The sequence below is a fragment of the Hemicordylus capensis genome, chromosome 6 (assembly GCF_027244095.1).
Source record: "Hemicordylus capensis ecotype Gifberg chromosome 6, rHemCap1.1.pri, whole genome shotgun sequence".
NCBI lineage: Eukaryota > Metazoa > Chordata > Lepidosauria > Squamata > Cordylidae > Hemicordylus > Hemicordylus capensis.
In genome coordinates this window covers 12,290,005-12,305,164 of record NC_069662.1, presented here as the reverse complement: position 1 = coordinate 12,305,164, position 15,160 = coordinate 12,290,005, and the positions used below count along the sequence as shown (strand labels likewise).

At 49.1% G+C, this 15,160-nt stretch overlaps 1 protein-coding gene across 9 annotated transcripts in view; it reads left to right on the top strand.

Annotated features, from left to right (window-relative positions):
- The window catches only part of TEP1 (telomerase associated protein 1), a 77,697-nt gene that overhangs the window by 38,828 nt on the left and 23,709 nt on the right, over positions 1-15,160 (top strand). For all 9 annotated transcript variants that reach the window (XM_053259017.1, XM_053259020.1, XM_053259019.1 and 6 more), the window contains 20 exons: positions 432-503; positions 1,279-1,400; positions 1,592-1,657; positions 2,019-2,162; positions 2,837-3,013; positions 3,240-3,360; positions 3,935-4,059; positions 4,851-4,967; positions 5,071-5,188; positions 5,743-5,934; positions 7,160-7,347; positions 8,400-8,553; positions 8,685-8,864; positions 11,411-11,503; positions 11,630-11,762; positions 11,941-12,091; positions 13,276-13,415; positions 13,664-13,752; positions 14,416-14,530; positions 14,787-15,012. In XM_053259017.1, coding sequence (XP_053114992.1) covers positions 432-503; positions 1,279-1,400; positions 1,592-1,657; positions 2,019-2,162; positions 2,837-3,013; positions 3,240-3,360; positions 3,935-4,059; positions 4,851-4,967; positions 5,071-5,188; positions 5,743-5,934; positions 7,160-7,347; positions 8,400-8,553; positions 8,685-8,864; positions 11,411-11,503; positions 11,630-11,762; positions 11,941-12,091; positions 13,276-13,415; positions 13,664-13,752; positions 14,416-14,530; positions 14,787-15,012 — 2,723 coding nt within the window. The remainder of the gene's footprint in view (positions 1-431; positions 504-1,278; positions 1,401-1,591; positions 1,658-2,018; positions 2,163-2,836; positions 3,014-3,239; positions 3,361-3,934; positions 4,060-4,850; positions 4,968-5,070; positions 5,189-5,742; positions 5,935-7,159; positions 7,348-8,399; positions 8,554-8,684; positions 8,865-11,410; positions 11,504-11,629; positions 11,763-11,940; positions 12,092-13,275; positions 13,416-13,663; positions 13,753-14,415; positions 14,531-14,786; positions 15,013-15,160) is intronic.

The window sequence follows — 15,160 nt, the reverse complement described above, 5'->3', positions numbered from 1 at the left end:
GGCAAGCCTTCAAGTCAGTTTTGGATTTCCACTGAGGCCTTCGTGAGAGAGGAGGAGGAATATTGTATGTCTTTGGGATAAGCTTTATTACCGACCAGGCGCATTTGGGCAAGATCTCTATCAAGGGCTTTTGTTCCAGTGTCTCTCAGTGGTCTTTGCATTAGAGTTTGCTTAGCCTCTCCACACCCCTGAGAGGCATTGGAAGAAGCTTATCCCAGAGGCATCTGTGGCTTCTCTTCCTTTCTCATTTGGTTTGGTGCCTCTCCCTTTCTTCTCCTGGCAAGGACTTCTTAGAAATTCAGCATCGCTTCTCTGTGCTTTGCCTTTCTCTACCTCCTCTTGCATGAGGAAGCTGTGCATGCTTCCTCCTGATGCAGAAGGCCCTTGTGCATTTCAGAGCGACCTTTCATTCATGTTCCTCCCATCTCTAGGAGATACCGTGCTGCAACAACAACAAAGAAGTCAGCGGTGTCATCATGGGCCTCCTTGCTCGCCGCCAGCATGTGAGTCTTGGGGGCAAGTGGCAAGGATCTCTTAGCATCATCATAAGGACATAATAAAAGCCCTGCTAGATCAGGCCAAAGTTCCATCCAGTCCTGTTTCTTGCCTCACGCAGTGACCAGCCAGGTGTATCTGAGAAAACTCTCCGGCGGTTGGAGGGAGATGAATTTGTCCAGTCCCCTTTAGAAGCACAGATTGGTGTCCATCACCCACATCCCCAGCAGTGAGCTCCATAGCTTCACTACAGATTGTGTAAAGAAGTACTTGGTTTTGTCTGTCCTGAATATCCCAGCATTAAGCATGATGATGATGGGAGTTGCAGACCAACAACTCCTGGAAAACCAAGGTTGAGAACCCCTGATCTAGTTAGTGCAGTTGATTAATACTTGAATTGTGGGTTACCAATGCATGCCATATAATGCAGAAAACCATAGGCACATAGGAAGCTGGCTTCTGCCAAGATATACCATTGGTCTGTATTGTCTACGCTGACTGGCAACGGCTCTCCAAAGTTTCAGGCAAGAGCCTCTCCCAGTCCTACCTGGAGATGCTGCCAGGGAGTGAAACCACGAGCTCCTGTATGCAAAGCAGATGTTCTACCAATTTGCTACGGCCCTATCCCAAACCATGTGGGAACAGACTGTCTTGAAGATTAGTTGGGTAACCTCGAGGATATGCATTCTTACTTGAGCAGAGGAATGGTAGGCCTATGCAGGGTCCTTTGGAACCTTCTGGAAGGTTCTTGTTGAGCGCTTTTATTTCCCTTCCCTGCTCCAGGTGGACACAATCCTCGTGCTGAGCAGTGAGCGCAAGAACACATTTGATGGCTCATACCTGCCACTCTATCGCCACCATGTGGCCCCTGGCTGCCTGTTTGTTAATGTCTGTGCCAATGCAAGGTGAGTAGGCCACAGTCTGGTCCTAGGGGTGGTCAAGTTGGAGGTTTTTCAGTATGAGTTGGATTCCTGTCCCGCCTGTTCTTCAGGGCTCAAGCAGAGTTACAGCGGTTGTTTATGTTAAAGCAAGATGGGGGTGAAATACCACATAACTGAGTGTCCCCTAAATTTCTTTCTATCTCTTCCAATTGCAGGGAGTGGCATGATTTTAGTTCCAGGAATGAGGTGGTGTTGAGTGGATTCAGTGAACAGGTGCTCAGGTTAGTGTCTGGACCAGGGAAGGAAAGCTGATGGAGACGGCTATAAGAGGACCTACTGGCTAACTATCTTTATTGGTGAATGGTCACTATAAGGATGCCTTTTTCTCTTCTGTTTCATAGGATTGCAAAAGATATTTTCCTCAATGGGTACTACTGGCTAAAAGGGGAGTCTCTTTGTGTGTGTGTGTTGTTGTTTTTTAAATGAGCTTTGATTGCTGGTGGCTTTTAGCAACTGAAAAAAGCTGAAGGAGTAGAGCTAGCAAAGAAGGCAGAAATCTGGGGCCACTTTAAAAAAAAAACAGCTGGCAAAAATGTGGAGTTCCAAGGTATAAACTCTGCAGCCATTCTTTGTTTCTGACAGGTTCATGGCCAAATGTGGTGATTCCCGTTTCCTGGAGCATATTGGGAAGATTGACGAACTCCATGGCCTGCCCAAAAAGCAGAGGGTGGCAACAGCTGAAGAGGAATCGGGGGCTGTACCCTTGATGGCTGTCCCCAAGAGCAGGTGATTGTGAGGGGAAAGTAGGGGGGATGGAAAGGGGGTGATCTGGGGTGGGGCTTTGGGGTTCTGACAGTCTCCAATGCTATAAGGGAAGTGGTCTAGGGAGGAGAAGCCACCTAATGGTGTAGCGGGGAAATAACGTGCCTAAGGAGCAAGAGGTTGCTGGTTTGAATCCCTGCTGCTTGTTTCAAAGACTATGGGAAACACCTATATTGGACAACAGCGATCTAGGAAGATGCTGAAAGGCATCATCTCAAACTGCAGGGGAGATGGCAAAGGTAAACCCTTCCTGTGTTCTACCAAAGAAAACCTCAGGGCTCTGTGGTCACCAGGAGTTGACACAGACTCGACGGCGCAACTTTACTAGGGAGGAGAGCTGGTCTTGTGGTAGCAAGCATGACTTGTCCCCTTAGCTAAGCAGGTCTGCCCTGGTTGCATTTGAATGGGAGACTTGATGTGTGAGCACTGTAAGAGATTCCCCTCGGGATGGAGCTGCTCTGGGAAGAGCAGAAGGTTCCCAGTTCCCACCCTGGCAGCATCTCCGAGATAGGGCTGAGAGAGATTCCCGCCTGCAACCTTGGAGAAGCCGCTGCCTGTCTGTGAAGACAATACTGAGCTCGATAGTCCAGTGGTCTGACTCAGTATATGGCAGCTTCATGTGTTCCTATTTTCCACAGGTGGCGCTCCGTGAGGGTGTTTGTCTCCTCTACCTTCCGGGACATGCATGGTGAACGTGACCTCCTTATCCGCTCTGTCTTCCCCGAGTTACGCTCACGGGCTGCCGCTTTCTGCCTGGCAATAGAGGAAATTGACCTGCGCTGGGGGATCACTGAACACGAGGCCCAGCGGAACAAGTATGGGGTGGGGAGGTCATGGTGGGTGGGTGGGTGGACTCGGTGAAGAAGGAAACTGAGGAGCAAAGGGAGTATTTGTCCATGGATGCCACAGACTTTGTGTTTCAGGCCAGGGGACATCTCTAGGTTCTGTATTACGACACCTGCTCTTTGCGTTGTGCATACATAAAGCAATTAAAAGTTCGGCACAAGCGTGCTCTGATGTCAGAAATGGTTCTCTCTCTAGGCAGCTAGAGCTCTGCTTGTCTGAAGTCTCACGGAGCCATCTCTTCATTGGGATTCTAGGAGAGCGCTATGGCCATGTCCCCCAGGAGTATTCCTTACCAGACGAACCCCAGTATGAATGGGTGAGTGAGGGCCCTGCGGGAAATCTGGTTCTGGTTGGACTCTGTGACATTGGGGGCCAGAGGGTGTCAGATGGAAGCACCTGTCCCTTAAAAAGGAATGCTGTGATCTGGAGTCCCTCATGTGTATTGGGCTTCCTATTTATATGCATAAGAATATGAAAAGTAATTGTTTACATTTATTTTATTTATTATTATTAAATAATAATAATATTATTATTGTTTACATGTGACATGTTCCTTGTTGGAGAGAACATCATGCATATTATTATTATAGCCATCGGTAGATACGTTTCTTATTTATGTTTCTATGTAAACTGCTTTGAAAAGTGGTGTATAAATGTTCGTAGTGGTAGTTATTTCTCAGAGGAACCTAAGCAAAATAATAATAATAATAAAATCTCTGCCCCAAGGGGCTTACTATTTAATGTGGTAAGGCAAATGGAGAATCGGGATTTAGCAAGGCATGCATTCAGAAAAAGAGAGAGAATAATCTTCAACTGCTCATGCAAAGCTTCTACACGTTTGGAGCTTTTAAAATGTGTTGGCATGAACATAAGCTTGTGTTTCTCTACAGGTGAAGTCCTACCCGGCGGGCCGTTCCATCACAGAGCTGGAGGCCGTTCAGTTTTTGAACAGTTGCAATGATCCCGCAGCAGGATCCAGGGCCTTCTTCTATCTCCGAGAACCAGACTTCCTTGAGTAAAGCATTTTATTTTAAATAATGCTGTCCTATTCTAAAGTCTACTTCAAGTGCCAAATTCTGGTTCAAAGTTAGGAAATTCTAAATCCTAAGAAGAGAGAGATGACTTTCCTGTAGAGTAAAGTAAAACCTGGCACGTTTCTAGTCCTCTTTATGGATATTTCCAGAGGGGTATGGTGAGCTTTTGAGACCCCTTGCTTCACTGCAGAAGCAATGGTGGCTGCTCCTGTGCAGAACTATAGTTCCCAAGTCACTTGGTAGGAAACTTGTTTGTTTTTTAAGTGGGGGGCAGCGGGAGCTGGTGTCGGAAAGATGCTTAATTTGAGGTTTTGCTAGGTATTTGTCCACACTTTTGAAGCTTGTCTCTGTTGTCTTCAAGGATAGAAACTCTAAATTTTAAAAAAGGGGGGGGAAACTTGAAGTTGGTCTGGGTGCCGAGTTCTGCATCCAACATTAAATTTTTACATTTGAGCGATGCAATTGCAGATTGTTGGTAATGCACAACTGTGGTCATGAAAGGGTGGGAGGACTGCCACTGGTCAGACAGTACTGACCTAGGTGGACCAGTAGCCTGACCCTGCATGCCTAAAGCCACTGTCTCTGCACAGATCTCTTCACTCCATCCCCCAAATCATCTCTGTCCCCTAGCATTGGATTTAAAACCAACACACCACCAAATGGTGTGGAACTCTAAATCTGGAAGAGCAGTCTTCAGAACCTGGATTTCCTTTGGTGCAGAATACGGACCATCTTTGTAATCTGGTGTCTCCTGCACGTTCCCTTTTGGCAGCTCTGTTCCGGAAACATGGAAGGCTGATTTTGCAGCTGAATCGGAGGAGGCTGAGCACCACATGGCTGCCCTGAAGGAGCGTTTAGGGAAACATGAGGGTCTGGCTTCACTTGACAGGTGATGGGACATGGTGCTGGTGGGTGAAGGATGGGACACCTTGACTCTCTGTCATTATCTTCTTAACTATTTCCCTTTCCCCATCTATCTATATTTTTAATAGATATACGTGCCAATGGGGTGGAGTAGTCCAAGGCCGACCGTACGTCAAGGGCCTTCAGGATTTTGGTGCCAAAGTTCTGCAGGATGTGTGGGAGAGCCTCCGTCACCAGTTCATAGAGGTATGTGCAGAGAGCACCGAAGGAACAGGAACATAGGAAGCTGCCATATACTGAGTGGTCCATCTAGCTCAGCCCATTGTCTACACAGACTGGCAGCGACTTCTCCAAGGTAGCAGGCAGGAGTCTCTCTCAGCCCTATCTGGAGATGACGAGGGAACTTGGAACCTTCTGCATGCAAGCGTGCAGGTGCTCTTCCCAGAGCAGGCCCAATATCTTACCCTGCTCTCACATGTCGTATCCCATTCAAATGCAAACCAGGATGAGCCCTGCTTAGCATATGTGACCATTCATGCTTGCTACCCAGAGACCAGCTCTCCTCCCTTCATGCTCCTGCATGAAGTGAATGTCTCCTTAGCATGTTAAATTGGGGCTGGAGAAATTCCCAGGACTTTGCTGGTATCAACATAAAGTAAAAAATGTTGGTGTTCCCTTGTTTTCTGGCCCTTGGGAACGCAAACAATGTTTTAGCTAAAGAGTGTTGTAAAGCTCTACAAGTCGAAGCTGTCTGTGTCTTTTAGAAACACCGCTCCTAGATCTCTCCTCCTCCCATCCAGGCTGACGGCACCATACTCAGCAGCAACTCAGAGGAGCAGGAGGGAATGGCCTTGCAAGAATCTTTCCAGGAGCTGCAGCAGAGGAGATGCTGTGCCCGGGGAAAGCTGCTGAGTGCCACGGCTGCCCAGCTGTGTGGGGGAAGGCTCTACCTTGTGAGCGGCCCGCCTGGGCAAGGCAAGACGGTCTTCTTGGTGAGCAGTGGGGGAAGAGCTGGGTTTGGGACGGAAAAGATGCAGGCAGCGGAGAAAGCTGCCTTAGACCGGATCAGAGCCTTGGTCCGTCTCTAGCTCATGTTGTCTACCTTGACTGGCAGCAGTTCTCCAAGATTTTAGGCAGGAGGCTGGCCCAGCCCTAGACGTGGGACCTTCTTCAGTCAAAGCAGATGCTCTGCTGTGGAGCTGTGATCCCTGCCCCCTATAAATCCTGTTGTTTTCTGAGAAGGGGCTAAGGGTGCGAGCTGGGGAGTCCCAGATCTAACGTAGCCTCTAGCATGGATGGCCTTAAGCTCTGCAGTTGTTCTCTCTCTTCTTCCCGCAATATTGAAATATTGGCAGTGATGTACCTTGCAAAATGGGTTTCTAGCCTTGGGTACCCAGGTGGTGTTGGACTACAACTCCCATCATCCCCAAGGCTAGAATATATTTTTTTACTATTTTTATTTATTTATTTATTTATTTATTTATTTACACACACAGTCAGACAGGTGTTATTGACTGGTTTGTTTTATCCAGACATTGAGTCCTTCCCAAGGATCTGGGATGGCTGAATTTTATTGTCAATGTTGTCATAGATATCGTCGCAGAATATAGGCTGTTCCCGGTAAAGCTGCTTTTTGTAATTGGCTGATGGTGATTTCTGTGGCCCCTATGGTGTTGAGGTGCTCTTCAAGTTGTTTTGGAATTGCACCTAGGGGGCCAATTACTACTTGGGTTTATTTTGGTCTTTTTCTGCCACAGTCTTTCAATTTCAATTTGTAGATCTGTGTATTTGGTGATTTTTTTCTATTTCTTTTTCTTCTATTCTGCTATCCCCTGGTATTGCTGTCGATTATTTTAACTTGTTTTTCTTTCTTCTCCACTACAGTTATATCTGGTTTATTGTTGTTGTTGTTTATTCAATTTCTATAACGCCATTCAAAAAATGGCTCAGGGCAGTTTACCCAGAGAAACAAACAAGATGTCTCCCTGTCCCCAAAGGGCTCACAAGCTAAAAAGAAACATAAGATAGACACCAGCAACAGTCGCTGGAGGTAGTGTGCTGGGGGTGGATCGGGCCAGTTGCTTTCCCCCTGCTCAGTAAAGAGAATCACCACGCTAAGAGGTGCCTCTCTGCCAAGTTAGCAGGTGTTAAAGCGACTTCTTGTCCCCAAAGGGCTCCCAATCTGAAGAAGATTCTTTTCCCTTCTCTTTACCTCAGGCTGCCCTAGCCCAGGAGCTCAGGACAAAGGGACGGCCTCCCAGTGACTCCGCTCGCAGTTACCACGTCGTGGCCCACTTCACCAGGGCCCGGCCCGATCAGGCCCAAGCCCAGGTCATGTTGGCTCATCTCTGTGCCCTCCTGAGGAAACAGCTGAAAGAGCCTCCAGCCCCACCCAGAAGCTACAGGTTAGCACATCTGTCGTCTTGAGGACTCTCTGGGTGTTTGGATGCCTCCAGGATAGGTTGCCTCCATGTTCAGAGGCATGGAGTACCAGTTGCAGGGAAGCAGCAGCAGGAGAGGGAGCATTCCTTCACCTCCTGGTTGTGTGGCTTCCCAAGACATCTGGTGGGCTGTGGTTGGAAACAGGGTGCTGGACTAGAGAGACCTGATCCAGCAAGGATTTTCTTAAGTTCTAGGATTCCCCACCCCCACCCCGCAAATTTTTTTTTAAAAACCACCTGCCTTTCTGGGGTGTGAGCCATGAAGCATATGCATCAGGGAATAGGCACGGGGGAAGATTATTAATTTCTCTCTGACTGAAGATGAATTTAACATTTTGTTGAGCTCTGTATGGGTTCTTCACCTGCAACATGAGCTTGACATTGTAATTTGCATGGGATGTTCCAGCCATTCAAATGATGGATCAGCCTTGCCCTCTCCTTATATATCAGGTGGGATAATGGCTGCTTTTTTTTTTAGCAGTGTATTTGGTCTGTGATTATTATCATTTTTTGTATGGTGAATGATAAATGTATAAACAAACATTTAAAAACAATTACAAAACTGCTGCAGAGATGGATGGGTATTTGATTTTGTGACGGCACAAGTACTAGCCAATAGGCATGATGCATAGCTTGCTTTTCCCTGGTTCAAACTAATCCTACTAACGCTTGCAGAACCTGTTTGCTTACCCCAGGAAGGAGTGGGGGTGTGGGCAGGGGTGGCGGGAGAGATTGAAAATGGATTGAATGTGGTGAAGGCATGCTAAATTGTCTCCTCAACCAAAATGTAGATTAAGGGTATGTCTTCCCAATGTATTTCATGGATGTTCCTTTTTTCCCCTCTCTGTGTCTGCACCTGGCACTTGCATGTTGCATTTGTAGCGTCGTCCAGGATTGGGGGAAGCTTTCTGATCAGAGACAGTGCTGTGTGTGTGTGTGTGTGTGTGAGAGAGAGAGAGAGAGAGGGAGAGAGAGAGAGAGAGAGAACTCGGATAACTCACTCAAATTGTTTGCAGGGGACTCGTCAGCCAGTTTGAATCCCTTCTTATTTCTGTGGCCCAATCACTGAAGCGACACCAGTCTCTGGTGGTTTTGATAGATGGTGCTGATCTCATCCATGCAGCCAGTGGACATCTGATCTCCGATTGGCTACCTGAACAACTCCCCCAGGTAACACTTTAGGTATCTCCTTGCATGTTCTTGGGGATAGATAACACTCTGCTTGCCACCTGTAGGTGATGCTGGATGAAGGACTGTTGGCTCCTTCTTACATCAGCTTCTCTCTGTCTCTCTCTTTCTAGCGTGTCAGTCTTGTCTTGAGTGTTTCGGAGGACTCAGCCCTCCTTGGGTCCCTCAAGCGACGGAAGGATGTCATTGCCATTCCCCTCGGTCCCCTGGCACCCCCTGACCGGGTTGCTGTGGTCCGTAAGGACCTGGCTCTGTATGGTAAAAAGTTGGAGGAATCAGCCTTCAATAACCAGGTAAAGGGAGAAGGAGGATTTGGAGGGAGGGCAGAGATGGAGTAAAGATACATACTTTGAGAGGGTGTCTAGAAGACTTTAGGCAGACATGTGTTTTCCATGTGTCCAAGATTGTTCTGCATAAGCATGGAACTAAACATCAGTTGTATAGCTGCAGATCCAGAGCTTCTTGGCTTCTCTTCTAAGTTACTAGTCCTCATGGAACTGAAAACAGCTGGTGTAGTTTTAGGAGGAACATGGGCTGGGGGCAGCTGTTCTTCTAATAGACAAGGCTTGAGGGTTTAATACTCAAGGGGGCTGGGGCCATAGCTCAGTGGTGCTCTGCACGCAGAAGATCCCAGGTTCAATCCCTGGTATCTCCAGGGCGCTTTCCTGATTGGACACGACAACAGTGTCACTACGTGTCCATTAAGTGTCCTTCTGTATTGCCTGTGTATGGACACCACAGTCCCTGTGTTGTCAGCAAGGTGCCATTCACATTTATGATGCCTTATTTCGGGTTTTGTTGCTGTGTTACAGTCCTACAACATTGTTAAAAAATAGCTATATTTTCCCATTGTAGGGAGTTTTGTGCAAACTAGAAAAGACTGCGCCCCCTGCTGGTGGCTTTGCGCATCACCCTTTAATTATGTTTTCGATTCAATCCCGTCAGGGACAAGCATTTTACAGCAGTTCGTTTGTTTTATTTAACATATTTGGGAAACACTCCTGGCTGAAACCCTGGAGAGCTGCTGCTAGTCAGAGTAGAAAATACTGAGCTAGACAGACCCAGTCTGATATAGTCTGACTTGGTATAAAGCAGCTCTCTGTTCATTTTTATGGTGAATCAAAGTGAGTGATGTAAAATGTATGCATGCGTGCATAATAAAATACACCTTATTGTGGCTCTTGAATGCTGTTGGTATGTAGCTCTGGCTGAAGGAAGACATGCACAGATTCTAGGACAGCTGTGAAGTGATCTTGTTGGCTTATCCATTTCTGATTCTTGGAAAGTGAGCCTGTCCTATGGGAACCGGGGAGGAAAAGCAGTAGATTTGAGAGGGGTGTTCTCCTAGATTCTGGATAAATCCTCCAGGGCACTTTCCAGATGGCAGGCTTTATGCCAGTGGAAAATGGTGTAATATGTGACGTCTTGCTTTATCAGTTTGAAACCGTGAATAAAGGGTAGCTTCAATGGTTCATGGTAGGATTGTGGCCATTTATGTTGCTGTCCACTACAATGTGCGTTCCAGGCAGATCTGTTCATATTCCTCTTGAAAAGTATTCTCCACTCCCTCCTCCTGTTCCAGCCCACCTCCTTACCAATGATGTGACATTAAAAAAAAAAAAATCTTGGCTTTGCGCAAAGCTGCCAGCAGGGGGAGCACTGTTCTGTCTTTCCTAGCTTGGGAAGTGCTTAACACACATCAAAGCATGGTGATGTGTGGGGTGAGCGGGTGGACGCCAAGTGTGCTTCTAGGGCAGGTGTGTGTGCATCTTGCCTGAATCCCTGCCAAGAGATCCGTGTGCAGAGCAGAACTCACTACTTCCTTGGCAAGTTTCAACCCCTCACCTCTCCATGCAGCAGGCAGCATCTCCAAGATAGGGATGAGATAGACTCCTGCCTGCAACCTTGGAGAAGCCAATCTGGGTGGAAGACAGTACCAAGCCAGATGGACCGATGGTCTGACTCTGTATAAGTCAGAGTCTAATTTAATTTCAAAAGCAGAGAGGGCCGGGGACACCACATGGAGCTGGCCAAAACAGATATAATTAAAGTTGAATCTGCATCAGGGAGAAGAGCGACAAGCAAATAAAAATAAAATTGAAGCATTGCACCGTCGTGCAAGAGCACCAGCGATTTATTTTTTTATAAAATTAATTTCAAAAGTGGAGAGGGACATTACTTACAAATCGTCTGCCAGCCAGAATGAACCGTCCACACCATGCCACTTACGCTGCCGATACAGCGTTGTAACCCTCCTAAACTGGGAAAATGCAGCTGTTTTCATGCAACGCACATGCAACATTGTAGCACTGAAACAAAAAGATAAAACCTGAAGAAAGGCATTGAAAATGTGAATGGCACTTTGCTGTCAGCACAGCCACTGTGACGTCAAAACACAGGTAGTTTGGAAGCATACTTAGTGGATGTGCAATGATACTGTTGCAGTGTGTAATCTGGAATGCGCCCAGTAGTTAGAACAGTGGTAAAATCCTGGGGGACTCTTTTGATCTTATATAGGAACATAGGAGGCTGCCTTCTCCTGGGTCAGACCTCTGGTCCATCTAGCTCAGTATTGTCCTCACAGACTGGCAGCATCTTCTCCAAGGCTACAGGCAGACATCTCTCTCAACGCTATCTGGAGAGCTGCCAGGGAGGGAACTTGGAAGAACCTTCTGCATGCAAGCATGAAGATGCTCTTCCCAGAGTGGCCCCATCCCCTAAGGGGAATATCTTACAGTGCTCATGCATGTAGTCTCCCATTCAAATGCAAATAGGGGCAGACCCTGCTTCGCAAAGGGGAAATTCATGCCTTGTCTCTCCCCGCACCCGCCACACACAGATGCGACTCGTGCTGCTGAAACGCGGCTCCTGGCAACCTTTGTATCTGACTCTGCTGACCCAGGACTTGCGACTTTTTGCCCTGTATGAGAAGGTGAGGAAACTGCTCGGGAATTTCTGGGGTATAGAGTGGTCGGGAAAGGGAGCATCCTTCCCGGCTCCATTGCTCAAGGTGCTGGTGGAGTTGGTTTCTCAACTTCTTTTGGTTTTGTTTCCCCAGCTTTCCGAAAGGATCCAGAAATTGCCCGTGTCGCTTCCGTCATTGCTGCAGCACTTGTTGGGCTGCCTGGAGCAAGATCATGGGTTGGAGCTGGTGGCTGTAGCTCTGGTGTCTCTCTGGGCCAGCAGAGACGGTGAGTCGCCAGGCACCAGGTGGGTGTTGGCCAGAGGGATGTTCCACTGGGCTGTTGTTCACCTAAGCTGGCTCCACTCCAGAGGCAGCTGCGTTCTAGCACCTCGTGCGTTTTTTCCTTCGGGGTCAGAAGTGGTGAGTAGTGTTCTAGAAACTGATTGCGGCTCTGCCCCCTGCAGGGTTAACGGAGCAAGATCTCTATGCCATCCTTGCTATGTGGAGAGAACTGAACGGGGGTGATATAAACGTGGAACAAGCCATTATTTCCAGGAGGCCTGCTGGCTGCTATCCCATGGCCTCCTTCTTTGACTTCCTGCGGAGCCTGAGGGGGTGAGTGAACCAGATTTGGGTTCTGTGATGGTCCCTGTTGACTAGGTGGATCCCCCTTGCAGACGGAGTACTGTTCTCGCCCTCCCCTCCTCCTCGCCATTGCCCATGTACAGTCCCAACCAGTCGCGGGGCCAGACCAGCGGCAGCCCCGCTCACCCCACCCCCTACGGCTGACATCAGACGCGGGGGTTAGCCACACTCCCGTGTCTGACATCAGATGGGGGGAAGTGGTGTGGCTCCTGAATGGGGCCGTGTGGCTCCTGAATGGGGCCGTGTGGCTCCTGAATGGGGCCGTGTGGCTCCTGAATGGGGCCGTGTGGCTCCATTCGGGAGTTAGATTCAGGCCAGTGCTGCATTTGCCGTGCAGCCAGGAGCAGCTCTTCCCTTTCTTAAAGGCAGGGAGAGCCTCTCAGGGCTGCGCTGCAGACGTAGCGCTGGCCATCTAACTCCCGAATGGGGCTGCACAGCCCCACTCAGGAGCTAAACCAGCCCCCCCACATCTGACATCAGACGCAGGGGCGTGAGGGGCAGCGGCCCGGGTTGTTTGAACTTGGCCGCCCAATGGTGCCTACGGCCCTGGTGCCAACTGTTTCTGAAGGGGAGGGAATGCTTGGTGAAGTCAGACCATCGTTCCATCTATTTCATTATTGTCTACACCAGGGATTCTCAATGTTGGGTCCCCAGATGTTATTGGACTTCAACTCCCATGATCCCCAACCAAAGGCCACTGGGGCTGGGGATTATGGGAGTTGAAGTCCAATAACATCTGGGGACCCAACGTTGAGAATCCCTGGTCTACAGTGACTGCCAACAGCTTTCCAAGTTTCAGGCAAGAGTCCTTCCCAATCCTCCCTGGAGATGCCAGGGCCCAAACTTGAACCTTCTGCATGCAAAGCAGATCCTTGACCACTGACCTACAGCGTTGCCCTTGGCAATGGCCCAAGCTTCCTTCCATGCTGCCCCTCTGCCTGTCTTGGGGCCAAAGGACCCTGAAAGCCCTGTGTGGTGGGAAAGGAGTTTTCTTTCTTTCTTGGAGTCCTCAGTCAGCTGTGTGAATAAGCTGAGTGATGGCAGTCTTGTCATGGGTGAGTCTGTGGCGACCAACCTCTGCTTGGAATGTGGAGAGCTACGGCTCTGGCGCTGACTTGGAGCCCTGGATTGATTGATCTGCTATTTCTCCACAGCCTGCTTGGGGCTTGCGGCTCCCCGCTGGAGCACCTGGGCTCCCGGCTCCATCTCTCTGGCGCCCCCTTGAGGATGGCAGTGGAACGACGCTACCTGAAAAAGCCGGGCCTGGACCACACAGCTCACACACTCCTGGCAGGTAACCTCCAGCTCTCATGTTGGGATTGGGCCATACCGTGCCTCCTTGAGCTCTGCCACTCCATCCTAATGTGCAGTATTTTCCCTCATCCATCTCTGTCTTTTGACTCTGTCAAAGCAGTGGATTGAATTGTCTCTTGAATTGTCCAAGCAGCTCATAGTGTGAGCATTGTGGGGCGTTGCAGTTCTATTAGATAGCCTGTAGTTGGCGCTAACAAAGCATCTGCCTCGTTGCTTTCTCTCCCATAGCTCACTGGTGGAAACTGGCAGACCCAGATGGTTCCAGAAGTTTCCGGAACTGTGAGGCAGAGGCCTTGACAGCACTTCCCTATCACCTGGTAAGAGACTAACACGGCGGGGGGGGGGTGTTGGCACACTAGTGCAGAGTACTTGGAGAGGTGAGCACCTGCATGGCTGTCATGCTGTGGCATACACAGGTACTCATGCAGAATCTGTCACTTCTGCTGGAATCCTGAGATTTGAGTCCTTGCCTTTTTAAAGGAAAGAATCCATGTGACTAGTCCTCATGACTACATAGAGGGGAAAAACTGAAAGCCTTGGGGATTAGAGGGGGTCAGTGCAGGCATAGATTTGGGCTGCATTCTTCAATGCAACGCCTGTGGCTTGCGTGTGTGTGTTCAATGGAAGGGGTCAGCTTGATGTAGTAAAAATTGAGTCCCCTATCTTATTTCACTCAGGCAGTCTTTAATTAGAATTCCAAGTCCACTGCCTAGATCTGTGCATGGATCTGGGGCTGTCGCTCTGCTTTGCATGCAGAAGGTCCTAGGTTCAATCCCAGGCATCTCCAGGTAGGGCTGGGAGAAACTCCTGCCTGACAACTTGGAGAAGCTGCTGCCAGTCAGTGTAGACAATACTGAACTAGGTGGACCAAGGGTCTGACTCACTAGAAGGCAGCTTTCCTGTGACCACGTTGCATGAAATGAGTGATCCAGGTGCTTGTTCTGGGCATGCTTCCTTGAACTGTAACCCCCATGTCACAGGTGCAGAGTGGCCACTTCAGCATCCTGGCTTCTTTCCTGACGGACCTGAGGGTCGTGAGCGCTCACGTCCATCAGCGTCTCCTCCACTGTCTCTCCGAAGCCTATGCACTCTATGGTGAGCTGTGTACCTGCCCCTAGTGGCTGTAGCGGGAATGGTACTTGGTCAGGTGCCATTGCCCTTTGGAGGTACTTGCTTTGGAGACCCTGCTAATCTCTTCCAGCCAAGGTGGGAGATGGCAGCCTGGATGTCGGAGTGGATTCTGCAGTTGGCTGGAAGAGTTTGGAACGGAAGTGCCCCTTTGGCTTCAAGTTCAATCCGCTTCAGTGCATCCAGTCCATCTCCCTTTGACCTCCGTTCTCCATCTCCACAGACATCTCCTCTGGCTCAGAGCATGACGACACTGTAGACTCCTTCCGTGACTTCCTGCAGAAGAACATGGAGCTGCTTTCCCTGAATCCTGGGCTGCTGCTGCAGCAGGCCGTGAATGAGCCAGACTCCTCAGCCCTCTGTGTACAAGCGGAGGCTGTGCTGAGTGGAAATGGAAGATCTTTTCTGAAATGGGTTAACAAACCACAGAAAGCCCAGGAGACCAAGAGGTAACTCTGTGGAACTTGCACTCTGGAGACCCCCTTTCTCTCTCCCCGGGGCTGTTCTTAGGGCAGGGCCATCAGGGCGACCACCCGGGACCCCACTCTTTTAGCCCCCATCAAAATTAACTGGGATGGGCCTTTGCACTGGCTGATT